Raw genomic sequence first — 15,872 nt, forward strand, 5'->3', positions numbered from 1 at the left:
AGAGAGAGAGAGAGAGAGAGAGAGAGAGAGAGAGAGAGAGAGAGAGAGAGGAAAAAAGAGGAAGCATTTATCAACGTGGTTATTAACAATCGCGTCGTATTACGTTGCGAAAGACACGATTATTACGTCGCTTCGAGTTTGCTCGAACCGAGTCCAAGATGGGAGGGAGGGGAGGGGGAGGGAGAAAGAAGAATTACCTTTGTTCGTGCCGTCCAATATAAACCAACGGCTGGAAAAATCCCAACCTGATTCGGCAGCCGTTTTCAACTCCGCGTAATAATTGTCCTTCTCTTCGTTGGTGCGAAAACTTTGACTGGTGAGGTAATCCTCTCTGAACGATAGAAATTGAGCGATTAGATCAACGGGGAACGTGGACGATCGCGGTCGGTTACTACTTACTTGTAGGATTCCGGCCGAGGACCGGACGACTCCTCGTTGTATCTGGCCAATAAGTAATTGACACCGTCCACCTCGATCTCGACGGTCCGATTGGTCATCCAAAAATCGAACTCCTTCTCGAGGAGGTAAAGATTGTTCTCGAGCCACTCGTAATCGTGAGTGGTCTTCAGATACTCGTCGACCATGGGAATCAGCATGGGCGGTTGGGATCTCATAGTGTAGTATATCCTGCCTCCGTTCGGGATGAAACCGATCTTGTCCACAAGGGAGACGAAATTGGTCAACATTCCTTTCACGGTGTTGTACATCTCCGAGAGAAGCAATCCTTTCACGATCCAATACGAGTCCCAGTAATAAAATTCGCGAAATCTGCCTCCGGGGACGATGACCGGATGCGGCACGTAAATGATCGAGTAGAGTTCCTCGTTCACGCGGACATCGTCCTTCATCTTTCGCCCCAACATTTTCCAAATACTGTTCAAATCGGAGGCGAAGTTTCGAAGATCGTCGTCGAGAATCCTGGCGAGAAACTTGGGCCTGAACGTCCAATCGATCGGATCCCAATCCTCGAACTCGGATCCCTCCGGGTCGAACGTGTCGTTGACGAATCGCTCGATCTGGTACCTGGTTGGCATCTGATCGTGCCGATCCATGAACTCTCGAAACAACTTCAACGTCTCGTAAGGCGGTTGTTTCATCTTCATGTCGACGAACGTTTTCGAGTCCTTGTAGATCGAGGCCATCTGTATCGTGTGTAGCAACTCGCCTCGGCAGTAAACGTCGCTGCAAGCCCAACACGCACACGTACACGCACACACTCTCGTCGTCGAATCGTGTGTATTCGAAACAATCCCGTTTCTTTCCTATCCGCTATCTAAAAAAACCTCGATAACCTATCGTCCCCTCCCAGCCCCTCCTCCTCCGTGGTCCCGTTCTCCTATCGCGCGGATCTCGCATCCCCTCGCCATCTTTTATCTCCTCCTTTGCCTAATTCCAACCAGCAATTATCGCGATAACGGAGAGACTCTGGATTTGTTTTATTATTTTTTTTTCTTATTTATTTATCCCAATCGTTCTATCTTTCGTTCGCGTTATCTCGATTCGTGAAACTCCTACAGCTTACCTGGCCACTCCCCCTTCTCCCCCTTCCTCCTTCCTCGTCAAATCCGACTTCGTTTCGTCGTCGAATTGATCTCGTGATAAAAATACGCGCGATAAATATGTAAAAAAAAAAAAAAAAAGTACGAAAAACAAACCCGTTTCAAAATTTATTATATTATTTCTTTCTTGGGAAACGTAAGCGTCTATCGTTTCAAACGAATCAACGCGAGGAAAGGAAGAATTAATTCTCGAACGAAATATCTAACGTATAATTCTCGATTGTTATCGGTTTTCGTTACCGATGTTGTTTACCGATGATAAATGGAGAGTCGCTCAAAATATCAGAACGTGCTCGCTCGTCCGTGGTTCGATCCGTGGACGCGGTAAGGTCACGTTCATTGTACTTGCGGAACACGATAATTTAAAAAGCTGGTGTTCCGTCCGTTACCGTTTCGTTTCACCGAAGTTCATTGCTAAGGCCATATCTTTTAATTCGACGATTTTGCGATTCGCCGAGGAAGCTGCGGAACGCAACGCTCCTCATTGGCATCGTTGTACTCGATGCAATGAATCATCAAGCATTGACGGTGTGGGGTCGCTCGCGCGCGCGCGTGCGTGCTCACAGATCGAAGCGACTGGCCAGCAGACACGAGATCGAACGTTTATTCGAATCGCTTGGGAAGATTCCACTTGCCCTCGTGCACTCGTGCTCGCCTCGAACAATGCCGATTAATTTGGTCGAGAGTCACGCGTCGCCGTGCGATGTCAGTTCGGTTAGGCCCGCCGGTCGTCGTCGATCAACGTGACGACCGATGTGAGACACGAGCGACGCGCGTCATCGTTATTACGCGCGTCTCGTATTACGCAACGAAACGTATAGGCGGGAAAACGATCCGAGAACGGGACACGGAAGGACGCGAGGCAAGGCAAGGCAAGGCGAGGTGAAGCAAGGCGAGGTAGGCGAGGTGAGGCGAGGCGAGGCGAAGCGAGGCGAGGCGAGGCGAGGCAAGACACGAGAGGCGAAAAGAGGAGAGAAAGGTGGAGAGAATTCGCGATTGGCGAGGAACGGCACGCGCCACGGGCTACCTCGGCGACATTGTACGCGCGTGTTTTTTTACTTATACTCCATGTTGTGTGCTTTACTTACCTCTGACACGGAGATGGTTTCGACTTCTCGGCATTGGCGAAACATCGAAGAACGATGAGAAGTGCGAAGAACGTAGTAGCAGCATTCACCAGGATATTTCTCGAACCACACCGGATGGAACAGCTCGAGGCCATTTTCTCTTCACCGATGATCTCCCACGATCTCCTCTTCTCTCTTTCTCTTTTCTCGATTCGATTCTCTTACTTTTTTTTCTCTTTTCCTTTCTTTTTCGTCCTTCTCCTTCTCTCTTTTTATTTCTCTCTTCTTTTCTTCTTCTTCTGTTTTCTTCTTCTCTTTTTTTTTAGTTTTAACTTTTAGCTTTACTAAATTTCGAAAAAACGGATGCGTGTGCGCGCGCGCACGCAGAGAATCCTTTCTTTATTTTCCGTTTTTTTTTAATCGAGTATATTTCGCGATAAAATATATATATATATACTGAATTATATATGGCGTTTATACATCCTGTCCACTTTTTTCGGATAAAAGCATTCCGTTTTCTTCTCCTTGTAACTTGCTGCGTCCGTTTTCTTTCCCCCTTTCTCTCACTTTTTTTCACCCCCCTTTCTCGCGCTTAAGCTCTTTTTTTTTTAGTCTTGCACTCGCTTCGTATCGATTCGTTCTATCTATCTTATGTGATATTATTGATAATCGTTTGCGATTGCGCTAGCAACGAGACGCAAGACGTTATTAGAGCTTTTCTTACTTTCTAGTGATTGCTCGTGGACGAGGAGAGGCCGATTGGCGTAGTCTACGAGGTGGTCTCAGCTGTGAGAACAGGGATGCATCTTCCCTGAAACAAAAGAAAATTCGAGGCACGGATTAATATACGTCCCAATAGTACCGCGAGTTCGATGATGAATCGTGGTCGGAAATCGAAAGGCGGCTGAATCGTGGTATCCACCGTTGAAAGCGGTGAAGAGATTGAACGGAATGTCGCGTGATCTATTCGACGAGGCTTTGAACGAACGAGAGTTTTTGACGAAACGTACGTTGTTTAAAAATAACGAATCCCGAACATCAGGACCCTCCTTATACACCACCCAGTTTCTGGCCGCCACGAATTCGTTGGTTTAACGCCAGAATTGTTCGTTATAGAAAGAGAGACTAATGACTATCGTGTACCGTGTATTCGGGCGGCGTAGAATCGACAGGCGATGTTGGGCGCGTTACGCGGGATCGCATTAGCTCGATTAGGAAAATTTCCACGAGCGGCGAAGAGGCGTGAGTGAAGTGAAAATCGTTTCGATGATTTATCTTACGATCGTTTCGCCCGTTCATTCGTTCGATCGAAGCCCGAACGGCCGAGCTCCAACGACTATGACAGCCAAAGTGTACACCTGCTATACTCGCGTCGCTTCGTTTATTAACCATTCAAACGCTTCTTTCTCTTGAACCTTAATAGGTCCAACAGAGATTGGATTTGATTCACGATCTAATCATCGAGAGAATAAGTCGAGTAAATCGATCCTCCGCGTGACGGGGATACGCGATATCGTAAGACTATACATTTTTGGCGCAACGCAATACCTTTGAACATAACGCGGACACGATTCTACGATCTTTGTTAACGATATCTCGCCACTTCCTTCCTTCCTTGCTTTCCTGTTTTTCTTTTTATTAAGAAATTGGAATTAAAAAAAAAAAAAAAGAAAAAAAAATATGCATATCGATGCATCTTCCTTTTCGACCTATTCGTACTTACGGCGACGATTCGGTGACGCAAATGCGAAAATCTTGGTTATCTTACGATTGTCACGGATCGTAATGGTTTGTTGTTTGAAGAGAGGTTGAAAATCGAGGAGAAAAAATTAATCGTCTTAGAGAATTTCGAGATAATAAAAGATCGCTGATATTCGTGCGGAGAAGGTATACGGTGTACGGTACGCGGTGAGAGATATACGGTACGCGACTAAATCGGTCGAGATGATACGCGGTCGCTTTATGAGCACGCGCGATCGGCTATGCGCGAGAAATGCGTCAAGAATGCGCGAAGAACGCAAGAGGCGAGCCCCCAGCATCGCGAGTCCCGATTGGTCCCGATTAGTCCCGATTAGTCCCGATTAGTCCCGAACGGCCCGCATTGTTACACGCGTCATAACGCACTGCTACAGACACTCGGCTTATACCCGTGTTACAGATTCGAACTTATTCTCATTCCCCACCTCCAACTTTCCGTTTTGCTTGTCAACTCCTCTAACCACGATAAGCCGCGAATTATCCCATTCTTCGCAACTCATTCCTATATGGTTCACACACGCTACATTCGATCGGTCAAGGACACGATAGTACGATTTTTATCCAATCTTATTCTTTACAACGAAAAAAACTCGACCTATCGCATCAATCTTATGCTTATATTTGCGATTCCATAAAAGTATAATATCGCGAAAAATATATTTCTCTTTAAGATCTGTCGAATAAATAAAAAAAAGAAAAAGAAAAAAAAAACAAGACGAGTTTCTATCTTCGTTTCGGTTGATATTTTAAGATCAAGTATCACGAGTGGATTTGATGGAGGTGACAAATTGCACATGTCTCGTTATCCATAGCAAAGAGAGTATCGTGATATGCATGATACCTTCACGACGAAAAACCATGCGTTGGGATTGGTCGAAGAAAGAACGAGGAAGGGAAGGCAAAGGGAGTGTAAAGCCAATTGCGCGTAAGAAGTCTTCGAGTTTAATAGCGATATGCCGCGACCAAATGAACGTTGCTGTAACGACAATCATTCTATTGGCTATTTTTAGATGGAAATAGGTCGGAGCGGAGGGCTCGCGGTATCGAGAGGGCACATGGTGACGATGACGACAATAATGACAACCAGAAAGGAGCAAAAATTTTGTAATGCATTTCTTCTGATTCTCGTTCGACCGAATTATCAAACAGAAAGATACCATGTATACATGCTATATAACAAAATGGAAGATTAAGATATATAGACAATGAGCAACATACAATTATCTATCATTACGACTGTGTACAAAATATAATGAAGAATTAATTCTTATTCGCGTAATAAAACTGTTATTATTATTATTAGATAATTCAATAATGCACGTTTTACTTAAAACATTGCAATATAACTGCTGTATATTTGTAATTTGCGAAATATGAAAACGCACGTTTCGAATAATCGGCAATATCTATCTCTTATTTTCTTTCACGATTCGAACTAAGTATTTATCAATGAACGTGACCCAATTGGTCAACGTCCACGTCAATCCATTGACCTTGACAATTTTACCGAATATTTAAAATAATCTATATCGATTACGGAACATACGCAAAAGATTATCGAATCTTAAAAGATTATTTTTCTCAATTTTAAAATCGTGCATTTATTTGTATGTCCTGAAATATTAAAAATAATTTTAGTAAATATGTAAAAATCAAAATTATTTTTTAAAATTAAAAAAAAAAATCGTTCGACTTTAATTCTAATTCAAATCTAATAATCGATTTCTATATTGATCATGTCTTATGATTATCGTCATATTTATACATGATGAAATAATTAAGAAAAAACATATATCATATAGCAATATACACGAAAACTATTATTTGTATGTATTTTTTTTATCTTTGTTATCTTATAATATAACTGCATATACATATTATTAAAATATTTCTATATGTATTCTTTATTCTCTAATGTTTCTTTATTCTATAACATATTTTTTATTCAAATATGAAAAATCATTGAAAATATTAGTGCTTCCATCTTTTAAGGATATAAAATAACAAAATACATAGATCATTACTGATATTGGTAGTAGGCAACGACGGTCTTGGTCGATAATACGAACATGAAACGACTGTTGGTAATATGAAGTTTTCGATGCACGACGAAACAAAATAGATTTACGCAATAAAGAAGTATACCTCGATCATGGATCGATGAATCAAATTCATTCATTAGCATTTAATACTTCAGAATAACATTTTTTACGCATAAGAAAACCGAATATTTCGAATCGGTTTCTAAGATTACTTATTTTAAATTTGACCGCGTTTGCGATGAGCGATGTGGCGTGTGCATCAGCACGTATGCCGAAATATGTTAAGAAATAAAATTGAATTGTATTTAATTGTACCGAATCGCATTTTATGCCATTAAAAGAATAAAAAAAAAGGATTAGGCATAAATTTATGAATTCCTTATAAATAAAAGGAGACAAAATATTACTTTAATCTATCTTTGCTTTTTATTCATCGTAAACATGATTGACATAAGAATCTTTCGACGATTGAAAATCTGTATGATCGACGCATAGATAAATTATTGCTTAAATTTCTCGGATGAATCTATTTCAAAATAGCTATTATGGAAAATTTTTGTCGCTATTACGACTCGTCGATAACGTCTAATCACAATAATTCTGATATACCAAGACCAATTCACAGGGAAGGAACAAAATAATAAAACGCAATTGCGCGAGCCCCTGATTATTTCATTGCATGCTGACGTCAAATTATTCGTCGACCAATCATCAAGCTTGCGTATCGATGAGCCCCTCGCTCGAAAAATCGACGAACACGCGTACCATTTCCTCCACAATTTTAATGGTCACGTTTTTCAATGACGCGTTAGCAAATTTAATAATAAAGTTTATGATGTCAAATATTTCCTTAATATTGTTCGTCATCGATTGTTTTTGATTTGATCAAAAAAATTGAAGAATCAAATTTATGAATCTATAATAAGAAAATGTTGCCGAAATGATTATTCTTTTACAATTTTTTGAAAATGTACAACATTATTGAATGCATTTATAATTGAAACGAATATAATATTCATTTTTCCGATTCAATCATTGTTATTGTTATTGTTTATTCTATATTTAAATATTATAATCATAAAAAAAGAGGAAATAATACGAAATTTAGATCATTAATTAAACGAAATGAAAATACACCTACAAAGAATTTCATTTTCTTGGTTGAGGTTCTCTTATGATTAAAACCGAATAGTGACGTTGTATCGTTGTAACATATTTTTCTAGTGCTTTTTGCATTGCTATGCATTTATAAATTAATTTATATTGTTACAAATACAAATTTACTCATCAAAATCTTAACGTTTATTTTTGATTTTACTTTATAATTTTTTCATTTTAATTTGTACTTATATGTAAAAGAATTTGGTAGTCATAACGAAACGCATGATAAGTCCTATATGTATCTAATATTAATGAAGAATAAAAAAATGATGCCGAACAATGATGCTTTTCATCATGATTGACAATTGTGAATTGGTTCCTGAAAGAGATAAGACATAGCATTGGAAGAAAAGAATTAGGCTATCAAATTGATTTGATAGCAATTGTGATTTCGAATCGTATTGACGTCAATGAAATTTTTTTTCTATTTTTTACATTTAAAAATAAGAAGAATCCTCGATATTATTCTAAAAAGAAAATATAATAATGTCTATCTATGGAACTCTATGCATCTTGATATAATATTTATACAGATATATATAGCAATATGTTACAATTTATAATTTTAAATGAACATTCATTGCGTTGCAAAGTTAAAAGAATTAAAAATATTATTTTTTTTTTTATTAAATTAACGCCAACAAAGCATTTTAATAGTTTTTCTTAATTATATGAATCAAAAATTTTGTTATACAAATTAATAATTATATGCACTGAAGTTGCCTCGAATGAAATTGCAACGTCAGTAAGCACACATCTCATTCTCATTCGAGATTGTACAAAGTCTCCTAGCGTGTCTCATTACGTCACAAGAATTAAAATAACTTGCTTGAAACTAAATGATCAAAGTTTCATCACAACCATAACATCATACAAAATGATATCGCCATTGAAATGCGTGGAAACCGGTAAATCTAATATATATATATATATATACTTGATAGTATGACCTTTTGAACTTGGCATCGATACTTGAACAGCACGATGTATGTAGGAAAATCATAGTGAATGTGTGTATGTGAATTAAATGGTGTAATGTTATAATAAGAAAAATTCTCAAATAGATAGATTCAATGAAGAATATAATTCATTATTCCTATAATGAAAACAAATCATAAATCATTGAATAAAAATAGAAAACTGCAATTGAAGAGTACTAAGAAAAAGGAAAAGGAATGAGATCCGCTGGGGATCGAGCCTCTTGGCCGATGATCAGTTGAACCAATAGTAAGACGTCTCGGAACCAACGCCTACCAATTCAACCAATCGCAGATTAACTTTTCCGAAGGCGCGTCATATGTATCCGCTTTTTCTGATCATTGAGAACCAAACATCATTGACTCTTGATGGAATGACGCATGATTGAATAAATTTTATAATCTTTCTTTTCAATATCTATTTAGATTTCTTTTAAATTTATATTGAGATAAAAAAATTTTGATTTATATTGTTCGATTAATTTATTTCATTATTGCGATTAATGCATTTTTGCTTTAATTAGTTTTAATTAATTTTGCTTCTATTATAATTAAATATATGATAAAAGTATATTCATGGGGGAGTCGCTACAGAATAAATTCATAATATTATAACACAAAATCTAATAATACCATTAGACGACCCTCTAACTTACTTTGAAATCAATTTTGGCAACTGCTCAATTGTGACATTGCCATACTAACATTATAACCTAACATTACTTAAGACAATGCAAAATTTCATTTAAATCGATTTAAACTATATAAATCGATTGGTTGATAAATGGATTTCGTTACGGAACGATCATTAATTTTGCTGGAAAAAATTTAATCTTTAATAGTATTTCAATATATCTCTATATTCATCAACATCATTTTTTTTCTTCTTTTATTATCTATTTTATGAATTGCACACTACCAAAACGAAAAACATTTCAATGTGACCTGGAGGAAGGAGGGAGTAGTAAACGCGCGCAAAATGCGAAATACCAAATTCAAGGCTATCTTTCATTTTTATTTTCTATGAAAAAGACATATGCGTATTAATATTAAATTAGTGATGATTATATAAAATATTTTTGTTCGCCTAAAGTCACTTATATAAATTTAAAAACAAATTTCATATCAAACTTTTAAAGTTTTTAAATTTTATCTTGTCTCGCGTATAAAATATATGTATTAAAGATTCGAAGAAAAAAAAAAGAAAAAAAAAATTATATAAGATTATTTAAAAAAGAAAAAAACTTTCATCCAATAAGAATCAAATATATAGCAATAAATGTCAGAACACGTGTTTTCAAATGAATCAAGAAAACGCTATATGTAAAAGATTGAAGAAATACATTTTTTTTACAGGAAATAAACGTACCTTCAAGTATTTTATTATTGAATTAGATGAAAAAGAAAGGAAAAATTATCACATAATAAATCCACTTGCATCCTTGAGTAATCACTTTTAGTATCAGAATAACGAATCACACAATTTTAGAAACGAAAGCACACACGATACGAATGCGAATCAAAGAAATAATAAGAATAAATATATATAGATATAGTTTAATGACAAAAATTAATTAGTTTATTGCAGAGAAACGAAAACGTACTCTCCATTCCGCGTTGCGTATGTGACTGACCGAGAGTATCCAAGTCATTCCAAGCGAACCTCCATCGTTCAGACACTCTTGCTCACTCGTTCATTTTCTTTCTCACTCATTTCATTCCATCCTTTTCTTTTATTCAACGCTTGTATTTTCGCTCTCTATTTTTCATATCTCTCTCTTTTTTTAATAGAGATAAGTATCATTCATATGTCAATAGTGTTTCAAATAAAAGCAACTACATAAATTTTCATATAAATCATAGTAATAAAAACCTTATTTATATATATTTATATATATATATATATATTGCAGAAAATGTAAAATGTTAAATAGATATGTTAGAAGGAAATAATTGAAACATTTCCTGGAAGAACTTTCTTTTTTTTTAATCTTTTCACTTACGTTTAAACTCGATCTAGTCTCATGAACAACCCGGTATGAACTGGTTTGCAACAGCGTATATGTGCATTGTGATGACTACCTAAGCATCGAATTTGCGCGAAGATCAGCGAAAACAACCGAAGACAAACACGTGTTCATGATGCGAATCATTCACTAATTTTATCTCGACCATAAATGAACAAAACTTTCATTGTTATTATAAGTTTATTCAATTAGTAAATATGTTATAGAAAACCATTTTGCCAATATACATTATTCAGATAAAATATTTCATTTTATTTATCGATATTTTTCCATTTATGCATATGATTCTAATATAATCTATATAAGTTTTTTGCTTACGATATTTCATCACTTTTTATTTGATAGATTAAACAAATTTGCCAAATAAAAAGGCGATACATATGTAAGAATGATTAAAGTATTTTCGATAATGTTCATTTTTTTTATATTTTTTTCTGAGATAAAAGAAAATTTTTTAAAAACATATCCTAAATACGAATTGATAATTTTTACAAAAATTTAACATACGAAAACTACCGAATCGATACGGAAGGAATCGAATGTATCACGTGTTATTTACAGATATATATTCTTTCATCGTCACAGAATAATTGATATTTCTGAATACTCAGATTTCTTTTTAATAATCAATCTTATGATTTTATTGTCAATGTTTAAATTGTAAACGAAATTTGCTATTATTGGAAAATATTATGGAAGTAATTTATTTTTTACGAATATGATAATATCCATTCCACAAATAAATATTCGAAGAATTGAGATTGATGATCGGAGGCAAACAGAAGTAATTAACACATCATGAAATTGATATAATTAATATGTTGCAGATATATATAAGCGAATGTTTGATTAATAAAAGAATAAAAATTGAATATCCATACTATCCTATCTTTGATCTGTGAAAGAATATAATATATCATAAATAAAATTTTATCTTTATTAATCTTTTATTTATTAATCTTTTTCGTATTCAATTTCATCTTCAACTTACAAAATTTAGCTTAGTATAATCATTATATAAACATATGGTTGCTTCAACGAAGGAATGTCTTTTAGTAATTCAACACGACAACAATGACGATCGATTTTTTCTCACTAAAGAAATGTATGACTTAAAAAATCGATTCGTTTGCTTGTAATGTTATCTTTAAATTGATAATGAATCGTATAATAAATGAAAAGTACTACAATTATGATCAAAAATAACGTATATAGTGATAAAAATAAATAAATACCTAGAAAAATATGTACTTTTAAGAATATTTGTTTAGAAAAAAAAATAATAATTGCTTATTCATCGATAAATAAAAAATATTATATACATACCGTTTGAAATGACCTCAGATTCTCTTTTAGCGTCCTTAACCTCGACACTATTTCATCGAAGAAAAATCCGTATAAATTGAAACACAATAAATAAAATAAATATCAATTTCAAGTTATTTGCATTTTCATCGGTAAAAAGTTTCGTTTCAAAAGATTTGCACTATGTAATTTTAAATCATAAACATATCGTAATGAAGAATCGCGTGAATGTTGAACATCACACTATTCCAATACACGTGACTTCTTGCTTATAAGTGTTAGATATCTCTTGTCAGCAAACTAATATCGTTAGAGGTTAGGTACCACTTTTAGATTTCAGTTTCACAATTATTCCTTAATTCAGTTGAATTGATTAAACCATTGATTAGCGAAAATATGTATGAATAACGATATCGTATTTAATAAAGAAGAAAGTTATTATCCGAAAAATTAAAATAACGAAATAGCGAAATCATACTCTAACGTACCGTGTACGGCACTGGCAACAAGGGAGCGCAACCTTCGAAATGTACAAACTACACCGACATCCAATCGCTCACTGACGTACCAGTGTGAATCGGAAAAACTTTTATATACTTCTCTTATCGATACGTTTTGCCGACAATTATGTATTACTTACCTGTCACGATAAATAATTCTTTTTATTTGTTTTTTTTTTGACTTTTAGAATCTATTTTTAAAAATTATTTATAAGTTATTATAACTATTTTGAGAAATATATTTTTTTTTTAGTAATTCAATGATATATATATATATATATAAGTACATATATATATATATATATATATATATATATATGTACTTGTTAATATAAAAATTGTCACAAATTTATATGACAGGATACTTTATAAGTTAAAATAATAAAAATATACAAATGAATTATATATATACATTTCTATATTCGTTTTTTGTTGTTATAATTCAAGAAATAAAAAGTATTCAACAATGATAATTTTTACTAACGTTTTTTTAGTAGTTATTCAATTGTTATTCAATTGAAATAATGCAACGAATTGAGAAAATTAAATTGAAATACAAAGAGTTTAAACAATTTAAACAAACTTTTAACATTACTAATTTCATATATATAAGTTATCACCAAATGTTTTTATCACAACATAATTATAATTTTATCTATGTGATCTAGGTTTATTGTAAAACCGATACTTTTGTACACTCAATTTCAGTCAATTTGTCTTATATACATATGAATTCTTTTATTATAAATATAGTAAATAATAGAAATAGAAATATTTATGTCAACTGAATATAATTATTTTTCAAAGCAAAATACGATTTAAACATAAAAATTAATCGATGTACTATGATAATCATTGATATAGTTGCATAGTAAAATTAAAAAATATAATCATATTTAGATTTATTTTTGATATTCGGTATATGTGACTAAATCATTTGGTATATGACTAAAATATCACAAATGTAATTGATAATCGCAAAAACATGATTTGATTATAGTATGTTTTATACAAATAATATAATTATAATAGTAATTAAAATATATTATTATTACTCAATCCAATATATCGTTCATTATCATAATATGCGAATCTTACACATGTTTAATTTGAAATTATCATGAATGTTTGTAACAATGTTTTTAGCAGCGAAATTTTTCCACGATTAAACGATTCGATCAATTGGTCGGGTCAACGAGAACGGAGAATTACTGGGGTCCCCAAGTACGTTGACACAATGTCCAGAGTTCTGTACACACATACATGTGTATACGTAATATTAAAATGTGATTCACTAGCGCCGGCGTTCAATTAATTTAAAATACTGTAATAAGTTCTTATGTGCGTGCAATGAACCTTGGACCACAAGATAAGGAAAGTTATTTTCTAACGTCCATTATCCATTAGTCTTTGGATAATTAATTTGCATTAAAGAGTCTGATTGGATAAAATCAATATAGACTCCATTGACTCAATATTCTTTCTTATAAAGAAAGAAATACATATAAATGATACATAAGAAAAAAAATGAAATATAAAATAAATCTCTGAATAATTAAATTATATGAAAATAAAAATTGCTGAAAATTTAAGCAATTTAACAAAATTATTTCGATAATTAATATTTTTACTATATTTATATTATTAGTAGAATGTAATTGGGAAAAAAAGAAAAGAAAATATAATCGTATAAAATGAATGAAAAATTAAATTTGATCGATGAAATTGACTAACAAATTATATATATATATAATTTTATTATTATATTAACTACAACTTCACAGACTTACCGGTTCCGAATTTGATATTTATCATCGATTGATCCACAATGACGACGCAGTTGGTAGCCTTGATGGGTGCGCTGCCCGCTGCAACTCAGGCAACGGCGAGCTCCTTGCCAAACAAACAGCATCACTAGACAATGAAACGAAGATCCCTCAACCTCTTTATTCTAACTTTCTAATTAATTGTATGCTACATATGAAGTACTGACTCGCATGTGTATGATACGAAAATAAACTTGAAATTGTATTACAAAATAAAAATAACATATATTTTTTTTTTAATTTTTATATATTATATGTATAGTAACATGTTTGATTATAACAATGTGCTATACAATTATATGTGCTATATAATATACGAATTAATTTGCCAGAAAAATTGAATAAAATCTGTCTAAACTTCAAATTAAAATGTTTCATTATGATTTAAAATTTTTTTGAAAACTATATTTTTGATTTAATTTTTTTTATTTTTCACTTATAAACTTAAGTTAATATTATGATGTATTATGATCCAAAATTATAATAAGAATTTCAATTCAAAATTCATCCGATATGATTCTTTTATAACTTTTTAAATAAATATATATATGTATTTAAATGAAATAATTTGTCGTAAAACGATATTTCATCAAATTTGTACAAATGCATGCATATGATATATATCAAGTAATTTACAATAATAATTAATAGTAAATAATAATAATAATAATTAATATTAATACTAATTAATGAAAATCATATAAAAGACAGTATTTTACTTATAAATCTTTTTGTTCCATTTATATTCAAATTTGTTTTATCATAATCGTACATGTTACTATACAAACTATTATGTTATAATTAATAGTTTTGTCTACTATAAATAAAAAATGTATATGAAATATTATATAACGTCTGTTTTTATCATTTATATATATCACTATAAAATTACAATAAACGTATAAAACACAAGTACAACGACATTAATATTACTTGAAATAAAATTTTCATAAATGAAATATAACATAGACTTAACACTATGAAACTTATTCATATATAGTGTCACCATTATAAAAATTACATATCACATTGATAATAAAACTGAATATCGATTTTAAATATTTTTTAAATATCGAAAAAAATTTTTGTTGCATATTTTACAATCTACATCAATAGTTATCATTAAATATTATTAATGCAATCAATAAACTTAAAAAGATTGTTTATTAATATTATTATTTTTTGTATATTGTATTCTTATAAAAAAAACTTAAGAGTAATTAATATATATCATTAGAACAACTAAATCTAGACTTATGCTTATATTGAATGCATTTTTTAACGAATTAATGTTCTTATAAAAAATATTAAAAAAAAAATAATTAGATTCTTATCAGAATTATTACATTACGCATTTACTTTAATCGATGACTGAGAATAAATAAATTACATCATTTAAGTATAAACAACATTGTGAAATTGCTGCAACAATGATAAAATTCAAAATTTTTAATTTTTGATACAGAACAATTATTGTTTGGATTTCTTACCGATGAAATTCTACAAGCAAATTTCCAATTTGATTTTTTAAATCATAATGTTTTTCATTGTTGCAGTAAATGTAATAGATATTACATTTATGTTGCAAAGAATATATGTGTAATAAAATTGAACAAAATACGCATGTTTTTCGAAGAAAATACGGATCAA

At 32.3% G+C, this 15,872-nt stretch overlaps 1 protein-coding gene and 1 long non-coding RNA gene across 4 annotated transcripts in view; one reads left to right on the forward strand and one right to left on the reverse strand.

The window, feature by feature from the left end:
• The window catches only part of LOC122719414 (trehalase), a 9,616-nt gene extending 6,708 nt beyond the window's left edge, over window positions 1-2,908 (reverse strand). For 2 of the 3 annotated variants that reach the window (XM_043945186.1, XM_043945192.1), the window contains exons 1-3: window positions 2,648-2,908; window positions 400-1,182; window positions 198-331 (exon numbers count right to left, since the gene is read on the reverse strand). In XM_043945186.1, coding sequence (XP_043801121.1) covers window positions 198-331; window positions 400-1,182; window positions 2,648-2,781 — 1,051 coding nt within the window. In that variant the 5' untranslated portion in view covers window positions 2,782-2,908. Of the gene's footprint in view, window positions 1-197; window positions 332-399; window positions 1,274-2,647 lie in introns of all 3 variants that reach the window. The other variant, XM_043945200.1, reaches the window with a different exon arrangement.
• Window positions 1,280-6,148, forward strand: LOC122719429. Its single transcript, XR_006347611.1, has 4 exons — window positions 1,280-2,465; window positions 3,358-3,632; window positions 5,056-5,309; window positions 5,395-6,148. It is a non-coding gene; the product is annotated as an uncharacterized LOC122719429 (long non-coding RNA).
• Window positions 6,149-15,872: the final 9,724 nt, after the last annotated feature.

This window comes from Apis laboriosa, unplaced genomic scaffold (assembly GCF_014066325.1).
Source record: "Apis laboriosa isolate Shangri-la unplaced genomic scaffold, ASM1406632v1 scaffold11_cov152, whole genome shotgun sequence".
NCBI classification, from domain to species: domain Eukaryota; kingdom Metazoa; phylum Arthropoda; class Insecta; order Hymenoptera; family Apidae; genus Apis; species Apis laboriosa.